The sequence below is a fragment of the Fonsecaea nubica genome (assembly GCF_001646965.1).
Source record: "Fonsecaea nubica strain CBS 269.64 chromosome Unknown Scaff3, whole genome shotgun sequence".
NCBI lineage: Eukaryota > Fungi > Ascomycota > Eurotiomycetes > Chaetothyriales > Herpotrichiellaceae > Fonsecaea > Fonsecaea nubica.
The window spans coordinates 350,282-373,166 of NW_019173676.1; the positions used below are offsets into that span (position 1 = coordinate 350,282).

Here is a 22,885-nt window from a genome sequence, read left to right on the forward strand (position 1 = left end):
ATATCATCCCAGGGCCATGACAATATGACAATACGGAGGACAGGAAGGATAGCAGAGACAAGAGATAATGATGGAGGAAATGAGTTTGCTATGTTCAATCGCTCTCGTCGTCGCTTCCAATCTCGACGTTTCCGTCGGGGAGGAGGCGACCGTTGGCTTGTCTAGAGTCGTCAATCTCGATGTCATCGTCGTCATTGCCATCGCCGTGCTGGGCACCGGTCTCATCGTCGTCCTCATCGTCCTGTTCTTCGTCCTCATCGTCCTGTTCTTCGTCCTCGTCTTCCTCTTCTTGGTCATCATCCTCATCATCATCATCCTCCTCTTCTTCATCTTCCTCGTGCTCGTCGTCGTCTGCTTCCTCGACATCTTCGTCTCCGCCTTGGTTCCCGTGTCCCCCATCCTCTCGGGTGGTTGAATCAGGTTTCCCTTTCCCCTTCCCATTCCGCACAACAACCGAAATTGACTGACTGTCGCGATTTTTCCTCTTCGCCTTTGCTTTCTCGGCGGCAGCTGGTGCCACTTCGTCGCTGACTGTCCCGTTGAGTTGCTGCTCCAGCATCCTCTCCTCTTCATCTTCCTCTTCGGCGCTCGTCCGCCGAATCTTCTTGTTGCTCGGCTCTCCTCTATCTTCGGCGTCCTCATCTCCGTCTGCTGCTCCGCCACCAGACTCCCGGGCTTTGACTTTCTCTCTGTAACCCCTCCTTTTCTTGCCAATGATCTCCTCGTAGACCTCCACCTGCCGTTCCAGTCTTCCGCCAGTCCTGCCATCCTTCCCCACAGCCCCAAGATCCATCACATTCGCAAACTCAATCTCCTTCAACGCTGCCATGACATCCTGCACACCGAGTGTTTTCTTATGCCGTAGTTGTGATTGTTCGTTCGCGTGGTGGGCAAGATAAGAGATGAAGACGGTGGCGGAGCGGGTAAGAGCAAGAAGGGCGTCTTTTTGTAGAGAGGTGTTGGGAGGGAGAACTCCGCGAGACAGACGAGATACGAGAGACCGGGGAAGAAGGAGGTCCTGCATCAGTAAACGGTCAGCCAATATTGCTTGTAGTTCCCCGTGCACAACCCCAGAGGAGCTCTGAGGATTGCTCTGATCCAGGGCGATCCTCTTGCGCCGCCAGCGCGAAATGCGGGAAGTCAGGAGTGCACCCACATCGATGCTCACGCCATCATCTTGCTTTCCTCCTGATTGCCTTGATGATCTCGGATGCGCATGCTGCGTAGAGGACGAAGCCGTTGCGTGGGTTGCAGTGGACAGTGTGGATACGTCACCATTTGCCTCTGTCGCAGACACGGTCGATGCACCGCTTTTCCGTGGCGGCATGGCTGGGTAAATAAAGTATGCGTCCGCTTGGACAGAGAGAGAGGAGTATGATATATCCCTGAGGACAACACAGCGTATAAGACTGCAGTGGATCGCGCTCCTAAGCCGTGTGAAGGGTGTGAGGTGTGTTTGTCGTTTGTGCCCCTGCGGCGATCAATGCCCGTCCCTCCGCTCGTCGTACGCGGACTATAGTTCACTCTCAAGAGTATGTAGATGAAAAAGGAATGTCCGTCCAAGGACAAATCCCGGTCAAAGAGGGAATGCTGTTGTTCGCGATCGCTCTGCTTTGCAGGGGGGAAAAGTTTCTCGGAGACGAGGCCGCGCCACTCAATGCCAGTACGGCAAAAAAAAAAAGGGGACGTCGAGGGTCAAAAATTAGGACTGAGCCGTGATTTCTGCCAGAGCTCAAAGCAGTAGACAAGTGCAAGGAACGTACAAGTACAATCGGCGGGAGAGGGGTGGTGGTGGTTGTGTTCGGTATTCAGACGCGGTCCCAATCGCCCAGACGGACGCGACCGCGAAAAAAGCCCGGATCAATTTAATCGAGTAGGATTTCTGACGTACAAAATCTCAGCCCCGTTTTCCCTCCCCTTCAAGTCCTCAGCCTCGTGCGACGCCCCCAAGAAATGATCGGAATGAGCAGAGAAAACGCTTTCAAATATGGATCTGTTGGCATAGTGTGAAATAGGTCTCTGCATTGAAACTTTTGAAAGTGCATTCATCCATCCCCAGGGATATCATCGTGACCCGAGTGACCTACGCAAACGCCAATAAAATCAGGCTCATGGTGCACATCATCAGACCGACTCATGACTCTATCTGCATAACGTCCTCTCCACCAGAAAATCCCTTGCCATTGTCGGCACCATCGCCCCAAAGGCCCTCTAGTTTGAACTCGGCTGCCCATTCCTTGACAATCTGTTTGCGATCCGCGCCGGTGGGCAGCTCCCTGGTATCGTCCATACCCTGGTCCTCGACCATCTCCTCGTCGTCGGCGACCTTCAGCACAGGCGGGTCCACCCACCCTTGTATCCTCCCGTCTCTCCAATCCGTGATGACCGTCATCGCCGCCGAGGTCAGGTTCGGCACGCCTCCTTTACCCAACCTGCCCCGTTTCCTCGCGACCTGGACAAGAAAATCTGTCGTTTCATCGCCCTGCGCGAACGGTCCCAGTGCGACAATGCCGTAATACTTCAAGAGTTTCTCGTATAGCGTTTCAGAAGCGGAAAGTCTCTTGAGCAGAAGATTCACTGCCGGAATGGGATCCGAGATTTGATTCGGCGGCAGCGCGTTGAGAAGAATTAGCCGAGCCTCGTGCTCTGCTTTTCTGCGCTGTTTATCCTCTCTGCCTTCTCCGTCCACCGTCGAGGGAAACACGATTCCAGGCGAATCAAGGATCTTCAATTTGCTGTCGATCTTCACTTCTCTCAAGCTGGTGGTGACGCCGGCCTCAGAGCCCACGGGGCAGGCAAAGCTCTGAGCGCCCTTGTTCAGACGTGAGGTTAAAGCGTTTATGACCGAGGATTTGCCCACGTTGGGATATCCTATTACTCCAACAGATATAGATCGTTTGAGTTGTTTGGACGCGGCGTATGATTTAAGGGAACGCAGGAGCGTTTCAGAGGTGGCTTTAAGGGTAAGTTGCTTGTGGTCAAAGGTCTGAGCGTTAGATGCCGGAGTCGATGCTCTGAGTGGTATTGTGGGGAAATATCGTCGTAGATGAGTCAACCAGCCTTTCAAAACAGAAGGAGGGATCAGGTCGATCTTGTTTAACACAAGAATTAGTCGTTTCGAGCCACCCTCGGCGGCCATAACCTGTCGTTCAACCTCTCTGGATCGGGTGCCCTCAGGATCTCTGGCGTCCAAGACGTACAGTATGACGTCTGCAGCATCGAGGACTTGCTTGAAGATTTTGTCGAATGCTTTCCGCGACGAGTCTGGGTTTCGGTGGTCTGAGGATATCGTCTCCGAGATCTGAACTGCCTCCGCGGCCGACCCGTCGTCTCCAGAAGGCCCGATGTCTCCTGCTAGCGCTCCCCCGTCGTACTCGGCAGCTCTCGCTTGCGCTGATGCTACTAGCGCCGCCAAAGGGTTTGCACTGTCATGGGCCTTGTCGCCATCGTCTTCTTCCATATCCTCGTCCAGAAGCTCGTCCTCTTCTTCCATCAAATCGTCCTCGTTCTCCTCTTCAGCCTCGGCGTTCGCTCCTGACCGCCCATCCTTTCCGGCCCTCTTCTTCTCTTTGATCGCCTCTCGTAACCTCTGTCCCTGTTCGGCCTTTTGTCGTTTCTTCTCTTCAAGCTCCTCGAGGAGCTTTTCCTTGAACGGGAACAGGTTGGGAATGCCGGGATCTTTCTTTAACCGTGACTTCCATTGAGGGTTCTGGTAGAGCCGACATCAGTATATACAGGATTTAGAGGCAAGATAGGGAAACAGAAAGCACACACCTTCTTTTCTTCCTTTCTTAGTTTCCTCTGTTTGGCCGCACTGGCTTTCTCAATTTTATGCCGCAGCCGCACGGGCGTGCGTTTTGATTTGGAGACTGATGATGCGTCAGTTGGACGGGTTGCTGAAGACAGGACCACTATACTTACATGGCTTGACCATTGCTATAAACAATGACAAAAACTTTTGTGATGAGGCGACTGGAGGATCTTGTGGCTAGGATTCCGATGTGGAAAAAAGTTACAGACTGCGGGCCATGCCAAGGAGGACCCCCGGGGCATCTTCAGCCCGAAAGCGACTTGGTGGGATGGCACGATGGCGCATGTTTCCCCCCCCCCGCCCAACTGAGACTCACCGCGTCTTTTTTGGCCGGAACGCTGCCGAATCAGGCAATGGTGCCGCCAGGGAGGAAACGCTCGGAACTCATTCTCACAAGTATATATACATGCACTCAACACGCGGTGGGCAGAGAAATACTCTATAGATATATAGATTCCCCATTCTGATCTTCCCACTGACCTCCACTCGTTCTTCATACCTGGATATACTGTGCCTTTTCACTCAGAGTCAACATTTGCGATGGGCTCAGTCGAACAACCTAATTTTTCCGCGCCACCCACGGTCGCCTCAGCCAGAGGCCTTCTGTTGGATTTCGATGGTATGTGAGATTCACCAGATCAACCTAAAACATTGCTAAGCCAGGTGACAGGAACAATCATCGACAGCACATCAGCCATCATCAAGCACTGGCACAAGCAGGGCGAGATCATGGGGGTCGATCCCAACATTATCCTCGCTAGTTCGCACGGCCGGAGAAGCATCGACGTATTCAAGATGTACGACCCTTCCAAGGCAAATTGGGATTGTAAGAATCACTCCGAGGGCGTCAGAGTTTGCCTGCCAAGTGGTTGACTGCGCACTAACGAGTGATTTGCAGATATAATCCATCAAGAGAGCCTCATTCCCAAGGAATTCGGCCAAGATGCGGTCGAAATCCCTGGCGCCCGCAAATTTTTGGCAAGCCTTGACGACGTCAACGTACCTTGGGCGGTCGTCACCTCGGGGACGAGACTCCTCGTCAAAGGCTGGATCGAAGTGCTGAAGCTCGCCCATCCACGCACCACCGTCGTGGCAGAGGATGTCGAGAACGGTAAACCCGATCCGACTTGCTACCTACTCGGTCGGCAACGCTTGGGCCTTCCCGATACTGCCGAAATGATTGTCTTCGAGGACGCTCCTGCGGGCGTCCGCGCAGGAAGAGCGGCCGGGTTCAAGGTTATAGGACTGGCCACAACCCACACTGTTGGTCAGCTGAAAGACGCTGGGGCGGATTGGATTGTGGAAGATCTCAGAAGTGTGAGAATGAAGGACTTCAAAGACGGCGTCGTGCAGGTGGAGATCATCAACGGATTAGTCGACACCCCTTGACCATTTGATGGACGTCCCCTTTTAGACGACTTATTACGAACAGGTACAATCTTGCTCAGCGCGGCGTTTGGAGTTGCGGCATCTGGTGCCGGTCATATAGACAATTCACAGGATAGACCCATGAATAGATGGTTGACAAGGAAATCATGCCGTCCATCAAAGCTTTGCGCCAGACATACGAGGCCGCCGCTCCACCCCGATGCCAAACTGAATCTTCCACCCTGGGAAATGTCATGCTCTGCAAGACCTTCAATGATCCCCCCAATTCCGATTGGAGATCATCCTGTCGTGCACGTCTCGGAGGATCTCATAACGATTCGAATTCGAAGCCAGAACATCAAACTGAACCGTGCGCACCCAGGATCTCACCAGCTTGTGTCCAATCCCTGCGCAGTCAATACCACTATGGAATAGATCGGATCCTGCTTTGAGATTCAAACAACTAATAGGGCTCTTTATGAGTAGTGACATACCTGAATCTGCATATGGCTGGCCTTGCTCTTTGGCTGAAACACCCTACGAGGGATATTGCCCTTTGGCGGTCAATGGCTGTTCTGTACGAATAAATCATCCTACCGTCACTTTCTCGTCACACGCCCAAACTTGCGGACTTCATAACTCTGACAGCATACTTGGTTTATGCTATTAAAGCATGTCGGTCAGATGTTGTGCCTCTAAAGGACGAACAGGACATAACAAGCTCGACGCAGTCTTCACTTCGTCCTTGCCAGAGGTTGCCATCCTGCTCATTCCACGGCTCACCAAGTCAGTGCCTGTAGGCAGTCACCAGCGTAGACCGTAGTCTTCAGTGTTCCCAACAGTGACAGCTGTCAGCAAGACGCACTGCAAGGGGGCGTGCAACGTATCGAGGGAAATCCGCGACGTCGGATAATATGCGACACCATGCCTCGATGCCTGAAGAGGAGAAAAGGCCCGGCCAAGGTCACTGCCGTCTGGGAGTCTGGATCTAGTATTGTTATTGTGCTTGGTACTGACATCCCTTGTCCTACAAAGGATCGGGGTCTTCGTGTATCAAGGACTCGGGTGCCTCGTTGCAGCTGACTTGGTGCTCAAGGAAACACGTCCAGATGCAGTACCAGCAGCATGTATACACAACACTACTGGAACCTCATGATACCACAAGGATTTCATGGCGCAGACAGTCATTGTCAATGGTCAGCGTGACAATAATCATACTCCATATGCTGTGATCTGGGTGTCCAAATGGAGAACTATTTCGGTACCGATGTCTTGAATCGACTTGCAATCAGCATCAAGAACGGGAGTCCTCGTACAAAGGAAAGGACCAAGGAGCTCGCCGTCGACCGGAGAAGGGGCTGATGCCACGGAGCTAGCAGTCTTTGCGGTATGGCACGCCCCAGGTACGCGTGAAAGTGCAACGTGGAAAGTGGGTTGGCTCTCGCGATAGCGGGAGGAAATTAAACAGAGTCCAGGCGAGGCTCCTTAGGGCCGGAAAAGCCTGAAGGTAAAAGAGAGCCACGGGGAACGACGCTTGGCTGCAGGGTTAAAGCCCGAGTGGTATGCTTGTGGATGCCGGAGCAGCAAGGCTCCAGGCGCACGGAAGGGGCTTAAACATCTAGCGAGAAGCCCGGAGGATTTCTCGAAATGCGGCGGAGAATAAAATGACATCGGTGGTCTATCTTAGCCGTAGCAACAACGATGTTCAGCTGCATCAAGACACCGGAGGCCCGAGAAATGTGAGGAGCCTGCGCTACCGAGATCACAAGGGAGTGTCGCAGACGGCAAGGAAAGAAGGGCGTACTCGGTACTCGCAGAAGTGTTCTAGTTGTAAGGCTGACAGATTCCTTCCGCTTAATTGAACGAAGGCCGAAGGGAGCACTAGCCAGTTGGGGCCATGCGAAATTGATGTCTTTGATTTTGTGCTCCTGGTGGTTGAGGCCCAAGTCACAGGTTCCTTGCATATGTCAGCAGTCTTTAAGGACCACCTGGGCCGATTTCCAAGGCCTGGAATGCACAGGGATAACATTGCCGCATGGCAAATCTGCTTCGTGCAGGGCTTTTCATCAGCAGCTACTCGTAGGTGATTGCTCAGGAAAGGAAAGCCCCTGCATGAGTTCCATCTCATCTCACGTCGAGGCAGGGAGCTGTCTGTTGTCGCGCGTCTCGAAATCGACGTGTAAGAGGACAAAATTCGTGCATGTCGCTGCCTGAGCGTGTAACGGCCAAGTCTGAGTGGGCGTAGTGATGGTGGCTCGTGACGGACATGCGTGATAGGGAGATTTCGGCATGGCGACCACTGAGTGGACGACGAAAATGGGCTCGGCAGGTCAGTCCAGTTGGCGGATTCGGGAGCTCAGCTGCCTCTGGTTGCTGCGGGAGTCTCCGCCACAGCTGCAGGTACAGATTGTGTTATGCGTCTGTCCAGGTACACACACACGGGGTAAGGAGTACCTCGTACAAGGACGCGATTTGAGTCAAAATGGGCCAAGATCCAAAGGCATGGGAACGGGAGCTTGTGTACCTCGACTGAGGATCACCATCCATTTGGAGCCGGATGATCGTCGATGATTTGCGTATCTACTCTCGCGATACGAGGCGAGGAACACAGGCGCTCGCGCTTCTGCGCATTGAAGAAATATCTCCTTGTGTTCGAGAGCCTGTCCTCGTTACATTCGTCTCAGAGGCCTTTGCAGTGAAGCCAATGCGAGGTGTCCAGATTACGTGCGATCGATATCGATATTCGCCTGGGGAGCATGTTATGGTTAGCTTCGTGAGGTAGAGGATCATCGACCGCCGATGGAGTCTGTGGACTCGGAGTGCCCAAGCTGTTGTGTTTGTCCCCGTCTTGTATCTATGCGCCAGAGTTCCGACGTCCCTAACAACAGGCGACTGGCACGTCATCCATTTGACAGATCTCGACTCTCGACGCGTTCGAGTCTCGGGTCCAGGCGCAATCAAAAAGACCCGGTCAGACAAAATCCAATCGCCCTCAGATTGTCCTTTAAAGTTTTTGTCTTTCGGGGGTGATTTTAATTCTGCGCATGGCCACAACTCATCTCGGCTCATCTCCCTTCGGACGCCTCCTCAGCGAGAGGTTTCGGATTTGTGCTTTTGTCACTGGCAGGTCACCTCCACGACTTTTCCTCGTTCGGTGCAGGGTTGTGGCACGAAGGAGGCTCTTTGGGCTGAGACCTGGGGCAGAACGGGTTAGATCGGATGAAAAAGTTGGCCAGACAGAGGCCAGGGTGTTTGAGGAGCGAACAGTGCCTGAAGGGACCCAGGGGACCACCACCTGGTGGGGCATGATTACTTAGCCTGGGCTCAAATTGCAGCCGCAGACTGGCTAGGCTTGAGCATGGGGATTCCTTGTTGTCGATACGGTTCCTGCATTGGCGCCGACCAGGTCAGACCAGGGCTCGCAGGGATCTCTGTCAACGTTCCCATTCCCCGGGACGAGGCGGCACTATCGAAAAGTCAACGCAGGTCGAGAACTCAAGCCCAAAAAACAAATCAAAGCAAAAGAACGCGGGATACAAAGACAGAAGCGCGGGAGTGACGAGCGTCAATCTGTTTGGGTGTGGGAGTAGGTTTGATGAGTGGACTGCGCAGATGGTATCCCGGAGGTACGAGTGTCTTGTCTGTAAGTGCTCGGTACTTGGATTTAGGGAAGAACAGCCGAGGGAGGGGTGTGAAGTCGCCTTTCTGACGTGGTTTCAGTGGTCGACTCTCGGTGACTGATCCCTTTTCCGAGCGCTTCGTTCCGCAGGCCAGGTTTGCAGCCTGCGCCTGGAAGAGGGGGAACTCGACCTTGCCTACAAGCCCCTTCGTTCACCTGTTGGTCTGGTCCCCTTCTCAGCGCCTATTCTTCCCCCTCCATGCAAACCATCCCCCCATCAACCCTCAACACACCTGCAACTCTCACAAAATGTTTAACCTTGACGCTCCTGCATGTAGGGGCAACCAGGAACCTTGATGGTCGAGGGCTAGCCTGCAGCTCCACCCGCAATGGGTTCCGCCGTGGCTGACTGGCTCGTCTCCGCTTTCATGGATCCCCTGACGCCCCTGTCGTCCACCAAGTAGCTTGACTGCGCTGGATCCTCCACTGCGATTCTCTGCGGTGGGGAATTGGCTTGCTTGTCTCTTGTTGCTCTGCGAGAAAGTGAGTCTCTCACTCTCTCCCACGTCGCGATTGATCAAAAGATCCAGAGCGCGCCTTGAATGGTCACAGACATTTTGTTTTTTGTTGTGTGCTGGGCGAAGGGCGATCAAGACATCCTCTTCGATTGCTTCAGCTATTTCTCCGGGTCACTCTCCCGTCGCCATCTCATTGAACTTCAAAACGCCCCCCTTCGGCGCCTGGGTTCAGAAAATCCTATCTCCCCCAGTCTTGGAACCTCGTTAAAGGGTGCGACGTACCCTCTGTACCTTTCGCTTGATCCCTCGCGACCGCCGCCTCTAAATCTAAAAATCCCCCGAGTCCGCCCACTTGTCTTGCTCCTCTTGGTCTACTTCTATCGAGCCTATCTATCTACACCTCTGTCCTGACCTGTACCACAGCTGGACCGCCTCCATCCTCACTGCGGCGCTCTTGTCAACAGCAGGCCTTAATCCGAGCAACCGACCGCGACATTCGCATCGTACCTCCCTCTGCCGGACTCACCTATCCGTTCCTTCTCTTCACATACTGCTGGACAACCTCGTTTCCCTCGCCGTCTCTCACCCTAAGTCGTTCCTTACCTTGTCAGACAGTCCAACATTCCCATTGATCTCGAGCCCTAGCAGATCCCTCAACCCGACCGACTTCATCCTTTACTCGTCCACTGAGATGCTGCATGTCTGATCAATTGCCTCACCACCTCGACCCTAGTACTACGCACGGACTATTTGCGGCCTCTGTTGCTCGCAGAGAGAAAGGCTACTTGGCGGAACCAAGCAGCAGCTTTGCAACTCAAGCAGACGGTCTTCTGCTCCCTGCCGAGGAATCTATGCGAAGAAACCCTGTGTTAACCTATCAATCATCACCGGCCTTCAACATGGACTACATGCAACAAAATGCGTTTAGCTTTGCCTCGCAACCTCAGTCACAGTTCATATACCCCCATGTCCAGTACCAAGCCTTCATGGCCCATGCTCAACAGCCTGTGGACGACTTTTATATGCCCTATGGTGGAGCGGAGTATGCCGATTTCGGGGATGCAGGGATGATGCAGGATGATTTTGGAGAGTCCCAGGAGATCTCTACACGCCCAAGACTCACCAAGGAACAAGCTGAGATCCTCGAAGCCCATTTCCAGGCGAATCACAAACCTAGCTCACAGTTGAAGAGAGAATTGGCTATTCAGACAAACTTGAAACTGACTCGGGTTGGGGTATGTGCTAATTATATCGTGTGCGTAGATTGTCAGCTAACCGGCTTATAGAACTGGTTCCAAAATCGTCGAGCGAAGGCCAAACAACAGAAAAGGCAAGAAGAATACGAAGCCCAACATGCAGCGGTGAAGTCTGGCTCGAAGGAGGGGAAAGATCTCGTTCTGACCGAAGCCTCCTCGGCGCGGGACATTATCTCTCCCAGATCATCTGTTGCTTCACCTGTGAAGGAGTCGAGCGCTGTCTCGGTTGCGACATCAGTTTCCACTGCTCACACATCACCTTCACCGATAAAGGTTGTCGACAACCCGAAAGAAGCTAGTTGGAACTCGTTGCAACGGGCGCTGGGGCAGGCCAAAGCAGCACAAAGCCAGCCAATGGCTCAGCCGCCAGCTGCTGCTATGTCATCCCTGGAGATTCCAGCACAAGCTGCACCTATGCAGCTCCCCATTCGACTAAACGACCCACGCACCACTTCATCGACGTCTAATATGCCAACCTGGTCAAATCGGTCTCCTAGAACCGTCCCATATCCCTCTCCGATCACCTTTCAGGACACGTCCTTCGATTTTGGCTTCGACAACGACGTAACGGAACAGAATCTGGTTCACGACCCAAACCCCATTGATCAAGTGGCCGACTATGGGCAAGATTCTTTTGTAGTAACACCCGAAGATTTCCGCGAGTCCCTTGCTACGCCGAAAGGCATGCACAGTCACCAGAGTCCTGTGACGGCACTGCCCTCCCCAGGTTTGACTATGCCTTCATATCCTGGCTCGCGGCGTCCATCAACCACGGAGGATCTCTCGAACAACTTTAGTCACTTTGCTCTTGCAAATGATGCCCCCGGCCTGCTGGCAGACCAGCGGGTGTCAGAAGCGATCTGTCCTCCGCAAAGTGGGCCTCTCGACATCGCCGCGCGAAGAAAGAGACCCCGGCCAGCAGCACTGACATCGGCCTCCCTTCGAAGCCGGTCCTACGGAGCGATGACATCGGCATCCCCGACATTTCGCCAGAGTGTCATGAGCCCTCAAGGAACACATAGCGTTCGACATGTCAAGTCGGCCGGTCAAAGCCTTCACTCAAGATATGCAGGAATCCGAAAAGCCAGTTCGGCTCAACGGTCGCCCATGTGTGCTGCAACGTTTGCCGAAGCTGAGGCTTTCAACCAATTGATGGCTCAGCAAACAATGGGAACACCATCTCTAGGAGACTTGTCAGAACCGTTGTTGTCGCCTGACCACGTCTCGACTGGTTACGGGATGGATCCGGAGAAGAACCCGTTCTTTGCACAAGCCATGGACATGCCCAGCCAATATTCCATGCGGCCGCCTCAAACTCTTTCGATTGCAACAGCATCACCTCCAGTGACACCAATGATGGCAGCTTTCATGAACAGAGCCCAATCGCAGCAGTCTCTCATTCCCCCGACCTCTGCTCCTCCGCAATACGCGGCATTCACGGACTACACACCTCCTTACTCAGCTGGACCACTCACCAACAGCAGTTGGTCGGATGCCCCATTGACATCGCCAGAAGTGTCGTCATTCTCCGTGTCGCAAATTGCTTCGATCGGGTTTCCACATCAATGTGATGGACTCAATGGCCAGTTTCAACAATTTGTCCTGCCATCGGACAACAAGTCTGAAGTTGACTATGCGTCCCACGTTGAACAGAAGAAAACGGAGTTCTATATTCAAGAGTTTCCAAATCAAAGAGAGGAACATGCACATGTTGCTCAACAGCTGGCTCAACAGAAGCCCAAAAACTATGTGTTTGCGAACACAGCTCCTCAGGATTACACCGGCACCTAGGTGAATGAACCAACTTCCAGTGTCAGACTCGGACATGAGTCATGACTTGCTTGTTTTGAGCGTATTTCTACCTTACCTGGCGGCACGCTGTCCATGGAGGCGACGTTTCGACTGGTATATGCAGGATGGATGAAAATGCATGACAGATAGACTTGAAAGTTTTAGCATTGGCGCTAGATGGTCGACTAAGATTACAAGAGGACATTGATGGAAGTACAGGTATAATAGGACGAGGCACCTACGGGAAACGAACATGAGAAAAGCCTCGGGGACACGAATTGTGATAGCTACGTAGGACGGGGCATCAGTTTCAATATGTAATTTACCATGACAACTAAATATTTACTTCTTAATAGCCCTCAACCTCGGTAATCGTGTTTTATGTTGTGCTACATACATCAGGCAAAGGAGAGATGAAGCAAAATATTTTCACTTGTGCGCAAGAGAAACAACTTCAAGAAGACTCAGATAATGGAAAACATGAATACAGACTATCTTAGAACTAGCTATCTATTGACAATTGACTGAGATAGATATGTCCTGTTACGGATAGTAACAAGCCAGTACAGACGAGTTTAGATCATAATCTAATCCCATCCTTCCATGCATGCTGCGGTATTCACAATTCCCATCTTTTTGTTGGCGGGAATAACTCCGTCTAAGAATCCTGGTTCATCTTCAGACGCTGGTCTGGCTCACCATCCTTCCTCAAGCCTTCACCGCCCAAGTGCGCCGCGCCCTGGGGATTCTCGCTGCTTCCGCCGCTGGAGCTGGACGAGTCCGAGGTGCCACCGCCGGAGGAGTGGCCACCTTTCTTGCCGGCCTCGACGGGGTCGACTTTGCCGTGCGCGAAACCCGGTTGGTTGACGCGCTGGTCGGGTTGGCCGTCCTTGCGGAGACCGTCGTGCTCTGTACGTTTCCGAAGGGGATAGGGTTAGCTTTCACTTTCACACGAGAGTCGTGGATACAGATGAGATGTAGATGAGGATCGGGGGTGGGAGGACTGGAGCAGCTGAAACCCTTCGGAGTGGGGAAAGGGGGGAAAAAGAGTGTATGGGAGAAGTGGAAATGTGGATGTGGAAGTGATATCCGAGTCCCCCTGCTACACGGCGTGGATGAAGAGAGGGGCCAGGGGAAAGGGGAAGGAGTGTTGAATGTCCATTGATGGGGAGTCTTGGTAGGGGATGGGGATAACTCGTACCAGTGGGCTTGTAGTCAGACATGTTGATAGACTTTTGGTTTTGGTTGAGATGTTTTGGTTATTGGGTTGTGAGGTCGGGAAGTTGCTTTGCTGTTGCGATATGATACTGATGGTGAATGGATGATGAGAATATTCTCTGAAACTGGGAGAGAAGCACTGTTTATATAGACAAATATGTCGTCCATCTTCGCTAGTCAGGTCTCCCAGGATCTGATGATGGTCTGTGTGCCTCTACCAATGCATCATCCCATGGTGACGTTGGTGAAGGTTCCTGGTTCGTTTGCTCTTCGTCCTACCTAGTATTCTTCCCTCGTCATCACTTCAGCTCGCCCATGAGAGAAACTTGTCTGAAATCGTGTCTTGATGAATCATCGGTTTTTTTCTGTCTTTCTTTCGAGGGGACGCTCCTGTCCCTGCGTGCTGACCTGGTCCATGCACATCCCATGCCCTTCCCCAGCCCGTGGGCTGGTGCCTGATCACTATGCAGATCGATCTTCGATCTCAAAACCAGAGCGGTGAGATCCAGCTTTCAGTCCCAATGAAACGAGGCTTGTTTTCTTCAGGAACAGGCTATCAGTGTAACGGATCCCTGCGGAGAGGGAAGGTTGCTTGGAGGTCGTGACGACGTGACTGCTCGATTCGTGAGGCCCAGAACATCTAGATCTGTCGTGCTAGTGCGATCTAACATTATTAGGACCCCGGCGATCGGTCAGAGCACAGCCTTGACAGGGCATGCTTCGGAACATGGGGGTTTAGCCCGGGGAACGAGGGTACTCCCCCCGCTTCCTGGACTTCAATCCCGTCGAAACAATAATAGGACGTCATGATGAAGTGGGCCCACGATGCGGAGTTGGAGAGCCGTTTCAATCAGGAATGCGCAAGAAAGATGCAAGGTATCATGTGAATCAACACAGACCAAGGTACCTGGTGGAAATGGCCAGCGGTGAGAGCCGGCATGGGACTCACCGTAGCAAACCCAGCGTCATGCCATGCGGTCTCCCGTTTCTTCGAAGGTAGAGAGGACACGAAAGGGATCCATGCAGACTGAATTACTCGTATCAGACGTTGGATCACTAGATATGGTAATTCAGGGCACGTCCACAACCCTGAAGCAGGTCCCCCTTCCACATGATGTTGCTGAGATAACCACCGAAGTAGCGTTCTGAAATCAGGTTGAGACATATCATGGGTGCACGGGTGTGTGGCGGATTACCCTGACTGCAAGAACTCGGTACTCATACTCGTACCAGTGCGGGTACCTGGTAGGTAGGTGAGGTTGCCTGAGAACCGGCTGGGGGGGCCAGGGGCGTAGATTGTGGTTCGTTCCTGGTCGCTCCTTGAAACAGACTGTATGAGAATCCGCTTCGTTGCCGCAGGAGAGACATGGGATTAGTAAAACGAAGGTGGGTACTGCGGACTTTCAGTTGCTGGCCCGTGCCTGAGGAGAACTGCTGCAGCATTTTGTGGATGGAAAATTGTGGAAGCTGGAAAGTCATGACGCCAGAAAGACAAAAAAGGGGGAAATTGAAGTTGTTCAGCCTCGTCATTCAGGTCGAGAGGCTTGGCAAAGACTTGGCGGGGAGCTTGGCAGGCACAGAGGATGAGCGACACAAGGCAGTCTGACTACACAGTCTCGTTCAAAGTCTCCATTGCTCATTGACTATCAGAACAGGTTCATCATCATCAATCATCGTCAACACTCATGATGGATATATCCAAAATATGAGACAATACACTGGTAACGGCCATTCGCCAGTATTTGACCTAGCAGAACTCCCGCAAATCCCGAATCAAAGGTTCGACTCTCACACTGCCGACAGCCAGCTGCCTTCCTTGTGTCCCTTGGGGCTGAGGTAGGCCGGTTTCATTGACCCAATACCGACCTCGGGCGATTGGTATGACTGCCGCATTAGTGGGATTCCATACAGCTCCTCTGGGACTTTCCGACCTCGCATCACGATTCTCGACGTTTGGTCATCGCGAGTCCTGTTCCTCGTCAGGAGTTCCCAAGCTGATCGCCTTTCAAAAGGCTTGTAGCTGGTATTGCTGACAGTTCTACCCTCTAACAACATAGCAGCAGGACCGCCTGGTTGCCGTCTCCTGATCCGCTCATGAAACTGTTGTCTTTCAATCTCGCGTTCACGCCGATCCATCTCTTTACTGCGTCGAAGATAGCTGATCCACACTAATACCAAACCCAACGTCAAGACAATACTCACCGTCCAGTATATGGCAAATGGTAGAGGCACAATAATCTTTTGGTGATTTGGCGGCACAGCAAAATTGAAAATCGGAGTGTCAAAGAAGGAAGCGACAAAGGTTCCAGGCAGGAAGAGCAAAGATACAAAAGCAATTGTCCTCATTGCCTTGTTGGTGTTCTTCCCTTGCCATGCGAGCTCATTGTTGATGTCAGCGACTGCGAGACTCGCGCGAGAGTCCCGTTGCGTGGTCAGTTGAAAGACAGATGCCATGGCATTGTGAAGTCTTTCGCCCAAGGAGTCGGCGTCGAACAGGTGAATGAATGTATAGTCCCACATGACATTCATGAAATGGTCCAGTTCTTCACATTCTCGCCAAGCTGAGTGAAAATTCGGCCCTGTTGGGTCGAGTGACTGTCGATATTGATTGTTACACCGTGAAATGAATTTGATTTGTTGTTGGAAGGTCTTGAGACGAAACCTGATATTTGTAAGCTTGCCGGAAAGGATATTGAACCCTTCGACAGCGAGGTCTTGAGTTTCCGAAACACCACGTCCTGGTTCGACACGATCAAGCACCCAATTCCAAGTGGGGAATCCGATTTCTTGTTCTAGAGCAAGAGTCTCACGATTCATGTCGTCCAACATATCGAAGGTGAAGCTCAATGATACTTTGGTCTTGACATAGCCAAGCAGCATTGGATGAGACAGGTGAGTTTGCAGACGGAGAAGGTCTGCAAGGACCTCATTCTTTCGCTGGTCGCCGTCGCCTTCCCGATACCACATGACAGCTGCGGTATGTCTGTTTGCAACATTGTGAGTCCACGTCACTGTCCAACTAGTCCCACTGCAATAGTAGGATGTCGATGTATTTCTTGCATCATTATCAGATTGAGAGTGGGACGAAAAGGACGGGACACAAACAAAAGTCAAATGGGCCTTCAAATATGATCCGAACGCTGCCAGTGGAAGGTCGAGGTTGTTGAGGATGTCAATGACGAACTCGGCCTGTTTCTGATGTTGAGAGGTCTGAGGCTCGGATGGTCGTTCGGACAAAGTCATGGGGTTTGACAAAATGCTTGGGGCCCGTTTGGCAGTCGACTGGTTATGAGTTTGGATCAGCAGAATCTTCATGGTGCCATTATTGTTCGTGTTATGTTGGTTTGTGCATGGCCGCCGGAGCCATTGGGCGATATCATCAGGAGTCGCTTTGGGGTCGACACGGAGAGTGGACTCGTTACTTGGAGAGCGGGGGAGTTCGAGAGTGTGCAAGGCGTGGTGGCCATTATAGCGCTGGAAGTCGTCGGGGGAGATGATGAGGCTGTCTAGACTCTCGGCGGGCATATATGATTCCGTTGGGATGGGTTTGCGGTGGTTGTTTTCTTTTATTGTGGGAAGAGAGTGTGGTGTTGCTGGCTGGGGGGTAATTGATAATAAATCGCCTTAGGTTGCAATCCACATAAGCTTGGTCGGTCGGTCGTAGACAAGGAAGGTTCCAACTCGAAAAATATATCTTGGAAGAACAAGAGGACGCAGGCGAAGATAAAGGACCAAAGAGGTGGGAAATGAAGACGAGATATTCATATAGATAGATAGCTCTCTAGTACCTACTTACCTACCTATCTAGGCAGTCAAGACTACGATTGCTGACCATGTACTGAGCACAAGACGCGGCATTGGCATTGACTTGACTGAATGACCGACGGACGGACGATCATTCAGTTACACCAGGGCAAAGCACAGCAAAGTACAGCAAAGCAGGGCAATTCGAAGTCGTTCTTTGATCGGCCACCTCCGACATCCCAAGATACACGAATTTGACAAATCACATCTCGCAGCGCCCAATCAGGAGGGCAAATCGCACATGCATGGGCAGGTGCGGTCAGGCACGGACTTGGGAAGAAGGAGGGAAGGAGCTAAGGGAAGGGGGAATTTCTGACTCGAATAATGCGAATGCGAATGCGAATGCGAACCGCCGCCAAGAGGGACAAAAGATCTTGTTGCCTGATTCTCCCGCTTCCTCTAGAATAGAAAGAATATGCATGGTATCTCTCACATGGGACTACAGAGCCGCATTCTCGGTCTGAGAGTTCCTGGAGCCGAGGTTTGGTTCTGAAACTTCTGGTTGCCTTTCTAGCGTGGGGGGTTCACATACCAGCCTTGCCAGCTTTCCCATCTGAACATGTCTAGGTAAGGTAATACGACGCTACGTACCTACCAGGACTGGGCGCGACGGGGATACGAGTGAGTGAGTGAGTCATTGGCGACAGATCTCGTGTTGCTGTTGCTGTTGCTGCTGCATCATTGGTGTCCAACTACTTACTGTGCACAGCTGCAGGCTGCACGAAAGCATTGACCCCCCCACGGTGCTAACCGCGCTTCGCTTCTGCCTTCTCCTCTGGCTGGACCGGCTGGACGCGATGTATTGCCTGGCCCCCAACCTCCTTCAGCTTCCCACACTCGAATGAGGTCATGGATGCCTTCAGCGCCTCACTTCTACCTCGACAGGGCGTGCGTTGCATCAGCGATACGACCTTCAGGCCATGCTGAAATTGATGTCACGTTTTCTCATGACAAAGTGCAGCCCAAAGGGTCCAAAGGCGCGCTCATCTGGATCCTCCCACAAATACTCCAAAAGCTTTGCAGCCTCGCTCACTTGCGAGGAATCGACATGGGTTTTCGTCCGCAGCATCCCCATGTATTCTCGGCGCTGATCTTGGCTGATCAGGCAAGACCCGATGATCATAATCGGCCACAGCATGATGGTGACGAAGGGCGACAGGGCTACGGGCACAAGTAGCGGGAGTGCCGCGTCAATGTGACCCTGGATGGCAATAATGACCTTGGGGTTGTTGACCACGGAACCACACATGCATGCCTTGACAAAGATCAAGAGAGCTTGCCGGTATATCTCCCCCATCCAGACATGCTCCGTTTCCCATTCCTCCATCTCGACCGCTACTGGGGGTGATTGCCACTGAGTGATTGTGTCGACCAAGCGCTCGTACTCCGACTGGGTTTCCGGGTTCTTTAGACAGCACTCCTCGTCTGTCAGTCTCTTCATCGCCAAAATTGAGACCTGAGAGATCATCTCAAAGAGACCTTGCACACAGCTGAAAAATACCCCAAAGGTCTCGTATTCCTTGAGAAAGTCCAGGGAGAAGCAGAACGAGTCAAAGGGAAGCACACGCGCTTTGTCGCGGCCATAGGGCGTGATGCTGTTCACCAACACCAGGTAAAAATACACTTCCAACGCAAATCCCTTGACCAACTTGATGTCATCATGCAGTCTCCGCTGGGGCTCTTGCAGCAGTTTGAGGACGAGTTCGCGGCTCGCTCGCAGGTGTGGAAAAATACCACCGTGTGGTTCACCAGAGAAAGCCTGCAGATCAAATGTCAGTCAATATGAACAATTCTCTTCTCTCTTCTGCCGAACATGAAGAAATTGAATACCTCGACATGACATAACACAAGCAAGACCAGCAGCAGGCGCACGGTCATGCAAATATCGTCATGAGAAGATTCGTCTGCGAACAGGCACCGCAGATTCTGCAGAAGCAACGAATAATGCTGGCGAGTGGCCAATTGAATATGTAAGTTGTCGGCGGTTAGGTAGCTGAGGTGAGTTCCGCTCAAGGCCAGCACTGAATGCATGAGGAGGTCATCCGAGTGCGCCAAGGGCAGTACGAGAGTGATGAAGGGGTTGCCCGCCAGGGGCTTTGCCACCAGGAAAGTGGATGTGGCTTCCAAGTAGTGTTGGAGCAACAGAAGAGAGCTGGGACTGATCAGGAGAGCTCGGTGGGTGCTAACAAAGGAGGCGGTCAATGGTTGCCAGGAGATGATAGACTCGGGGTTTCCGACCTCGGCGTCGTCCTGAAGCGCAGCGTCAACATCTGGAGTAGCGCAGGAAGAAGACCCGAATGTCTGTGACTTTGGTGAGGCCTTGTCCAAGATAAAAGTGATTTGTCCTGGTAGGCTGGGTATATCGCGTGCGCTTGCAGTAGAAATCGTGCTCCTTGATACAGCCTGTCTCTCTTTACGCCTTAGATCTCTGACGTCCCTCTTCCTTTTCTGGGAGCCAGTGTCACGGATGGGGTCCTCCGGGTGCGGCCAGTGGCATTCAATGAAATTGCGAGCGCAGCCAGTGCAGGTTGGTTTCAGCTCGTCGCACTTCTTCTTGCGCCGTCGGCATGTTAGACAACCCGTCTTGGTGCGGATACAGGCCAACTTGTCGCGCCGTTGCGAGGAACTCATGATTGTTTGCTTTCATCGATCAGTCGAGCCCTGTCAACCCTAGAATTGCGGGGTCGTCTCCATTCTTCTCCACGACGGTCTGCGCGGTGTACGAGTCATCGACAGGATCAAGCGCGGTGCAAGGTCGACTGGATTAAGGATGGAAAGGGAAGAAATTGGATGACTGGATCGCGGTTTGTCTTGTCTTAACAATGGAGATGGAGTGGGAGCGACCGGATGCGAGGAGCTTGAAGCGTGGACATTAGCCGCGGTGCGCACTTCGCCCAGAGGCACCGCAGTCTGATTAGACGAGAATCATCGCATCCAAACCCACTTGTCTGACCCAGTCCAGATACGGCCGCAAGGAGTATGGCGATCTCCTCAATGCTGGCATTTCTACAACCAGTGCAAAGACGGCGCATGGATCAAGGCTGGCGACTGTCCAGACAGAAGTATCTCACGATGGCCTCGTATGTCGTATTCTCACTTTTGACAGGCTCGTTCTACGTTGAGTTGGAAGCATATAAATATGATGCGATCGAATCACCATCTCCGACTTCGACCGCAAAAAGCCTCGCTCTTCTATATCATTCCAGTCTGCACGTATCGTCAGCTACGCCCCAAGCATTCTTTTCATTCGGGACGATCCCAAACCCGCAAGATGGCGCCCCGCGACGATAGACCCGAGGTCAGGTTCAGCGATGCTCCTGGGATGCCTGATCCCGGCTTCTACTCCCACGCCGTCACCCTGAAGCAATCGAGTCGCTTGGTGTTCACGTCCGGAATCATCGCGCAGCGACCGGATGGCAGCTTCCCAGAGTCGCTGGAGGAGCAGGCCGAGACCGTGTACAAGAATCTCCAGGAGGCGCTGGAAAAGTCGTGCGCGTCTCCGCGAGATGTGATCAAGGTCACCTTCTACGTCGTGGACTGGTCGCTAGAGCAGGGCGAGACCTTTATCAAGCAGTTTGTCAAGTTCATGACGGATGAAGATGGCACGACCCGTCGGCCCATTACAACGTTGATTCCTGTCACGAAGCTTGCAATCCCGGGAGCCAAACTGGAGATCGAGGTGGTAGCTGCGGTCGGAGGCCATGCTGAGCGATACGCAGGACCCTCTGTTCGCTCCTTTGCCCGACCAGGAGCGCCGTCCAAGGTCGACGTGGTGGTGGTTGGCGGCGGCTTCAGTGGTGTGCAAGCAGCGTGGGATCTGCAAAAGGCTGGGTTGAGCTGCGTTCTTCTGGAAGCGAAGCATCGCATTGGTGGCCGAAGCCGGTCGCAGCAACTGCAGAGCGGGCCGGGCATCATCGAGCTTGGGGCGACCTGGATCAACAAGAGGACACAACCAAAAGTGTATGCCACAGCTATACGACTGGGCTTGGACGTTGTGGATCAATATACCCAAGGGGACGAAATCTGGCAGTTCCATGACGGCGCAGTTGTGAGAACAACTCCTGGCACTGTAAGTCTAGGTGCTGTTGATGTTTGGAAAGCGTGTGGCTGCTGATCAATCCGCAACTCAGCCTCAGGCCGACCAGGTGAACCAATTCAATATCGCGATGTGTGAGTTGATCGACGGCGGTGGCCAGGACATCGACATCCACAAGACGGACGAGTTCCCCACAAACCTTGACGTTTCGATGGACACGTGGTCCGAAAGTAAAGGGTTCAGCGATGATCTGACCAAGTCCGCGATGAAGTTCTTTACAAGCGCCGTCGTTGGTCGCGATCCAGCCGAGACAGGGATGCATTATTTCCTGGATTACGTCAAGTCAGGGGGAGGATTCATGAGTCTCGCGACTGAAGGCGAAGCTGGCGCCCAGTCTCTCAAGATCAAGCAAGGTGATAAACCGAACGTCTACTCGTGGGACTTCTTCCGCTTACTTATCTGACAGGCACTTCAGCTATTGCGACTGGTCTGGCGGACGAGATGAAGCCCGGATCTATCTTTATCAACAGTCCCGTCGACAACATCCATCAAACCGCCAAAGGAGCGCTTGTCCACACTGCGACAGGAGACAGCATATTCTGTCGGAAAGTGGTCATTGCCATCCCAACCAATACCTACAAACTGATCAACTTCTCGCCTCCTTTACCTCATGACAAGAGTGCGCTTGTCTCGCGTACCAAACCAGGCGTATACGCGAAGGTCATTCTTACGTATAGTCGGATGTGGTGGAGAGACATCGGATTAGTGGGCAAATTCACGAGCTTCAAGGGCCCGATCTGTTTCTCGTGGGAGATTTCGGATGAGTCGCGGCAACAGTACTCCCTGGCGCTATTCATCGCGGGGGAGATCGCAACTAGATGGGCGACGCTGAACGAGCTCCAACGCATCGAAGCCGTGATTGACCATCTGGCCGAGCTGGTGGGTGACGAGCACGCACACCTGGCTAGAGACGACGTCCTCGAAGTCAACTATGTCAACTGGGGCGAGGAAGAATACCTGGGTGGCGCACCCACGTCCGCGATGGGACCTGGGATGCTCTCCAGGTACGGTGCAGCGCTGCGACAGCCATTCAAACACATCCACTTTGCAGGTGGTGAGACGGCGTTTGAGTGGAAGGGGTATCTCGAAGGTGCTCTTAGGGCGGGGAGCCGTGCGGCCGATGAGGTGCTTGCCTGGGCGAAGGAGGAGGGTCTGATCGGAAAGGTCTCGGCGAACCTGTGAAGCATGAGCTCTCTATCTATTTACATATCTGGATACTCTCTACTCTGATCAATACTCCACCATCCTCGCTATCTACCCCCTACTGGTAATCTTTTCAACTCCTTTAACCCCGGGCTGCCCGTGCTCGAATGCGGGTGAGACCCTACTCCACACCGCACTAGTCCTATTTAGGACACTTGAACGTCCTCTAAGCGCGGTATATTGCTAGCATTCGCAATGTCG

The 22,885-nt window shown here is 52.8% G+C and overlaps 7 protein-coding genes across 7 annotated transcripts; 3 read left to right on the forward strand and 4 right to left on the reverse strand.

Annotated features, from left to right (window-relative positions):
* Window positions 1-94: 94 nt before the first annotated feature.
* Window positions 95-1,327, reverse strand: AYO20_00801 (hypothetical protein; the record flags this gene model as incomplete). Its single annotated transcript, XM_022639110.1, has 1 exon — window positions 95-1,327. One exon carries the CDS (start codon window positions 1,325-1,327, stop codon window positions 95-97), a length of 1,233 nt encoding a protein of 410 aa, XP_022504901.1.
* Window positions 1,328-2,134: 807 nt separating this feature from the next.
* AYO20_00802 (hypothetical protein) lies at window positions 2,135-3,934 on the reverse strand (the record flags this gene model as incomplete). The annotated part of the gene is made up of 3 exons (XM_022639111.1): window positions 2,135-3,709; window positions 3,775-3,869; window positions 3,922-3,934. The coding sequence occupies 3 exons, from the start codon at window positions 3,932-3,934 to the stop codon at window positions 2,135-2,137; spliced, it is 1,683 nt and encodes a 560-aa protein (XP_022504902.1).
* A 417-nt stretch (window positions 3,935-4,351) lies between these two features.
* Window positions 4,352-5,200, forward strand: AYO20_00803 (hypothetical protein; the record flags this gene model as incomplete). The annotated part of the gene is made up of 3 exons (XM_022639112.1): window positions 4,352-4,430; window positions 4,482-4,637; window positions 4,710-5,200. 3 exons carry the CDS (start codon window positions 4,352-4,354, stop codon window positions 5,198-5,200), a joined length of 726 nt encoding a protein of 241 aa, XP_022504903.1.
* A 5,015-nt stretch (window positions 5,201-10,215) lies between these two features.
* On the forward strand, window positions 10,216-12,363 carry AYO20_00804 (hypothetical protein; the record flags this gene model as incomplete). Its single annotated transcript, XM_022639113.1, has 2 exons — window positions 10,216-10,551; window positions 10,603-12,363. The coding sequence occupies 2 exons, from the start codon at window positions 10,216-10,218 to the stop codon at window positions 12,361-12,363; spliced, it is 2,097 nt and encodes a 698-aa protein (XP_022504904.1).
* Window positions 12,364-15,369: 3,006 nt separating this feature from the next.
* On the reverse strand, window positions 15,370-17,106 carry AYO20_00805 (hypothetical protein; the record flags this gene model as incomplete). The annotated part of the gene is made up of 1 exon (XM_022639114.1): window positions 15,370-17,106. One exon carries the CDS (start codon window positions 17,104-17,106, stop codon window positions 15,370-15,372), a length of 1,737 nt encoding a protein of 578 aa, XP_022504905.1.
* Window positions 17,107-18,298: 1,192 nt separating this feature from the next.
* AYO20_00806 (hypothetical protein) lies at window positions 18,299-20,016 on the reverse strand (the record flags this gene model as incomplete). Its single annotated transcript, XM_022639115.1, has 2 exons — window positions 18,299-19,144; window positions 19,216-20,016. 2 exons carry the CDS (start codon window positions 20,014-20,016, stop codon window positions 18,299-18,301), a joined length of 1,647 nt encoding a protein of 548 aa, XP_022504906.1.
* Window positions 20,017-20,656: 640 nt separating this feature from the next.
* AYO20_00807 (hypothetical protein) lies at window positions 20,657-22,663 on the forward strand (the record flags this gene model as incomplete). Its single annotated transcript, XM_022639116.1, has 3 exons — window positions 20,657-21,454; window positions 21,516-21,834; window positions 21,888-22,663. 3 exons carry the CDS (start codon window positions 20,657-20,659, stop codon window positions 22,661-22,663), a joined length of 1,893 nt encoding a protein of 630 aa, XP_022504907.1.
* Window positions 22,664-22,885: the final 222 nt, after the last annotated feature.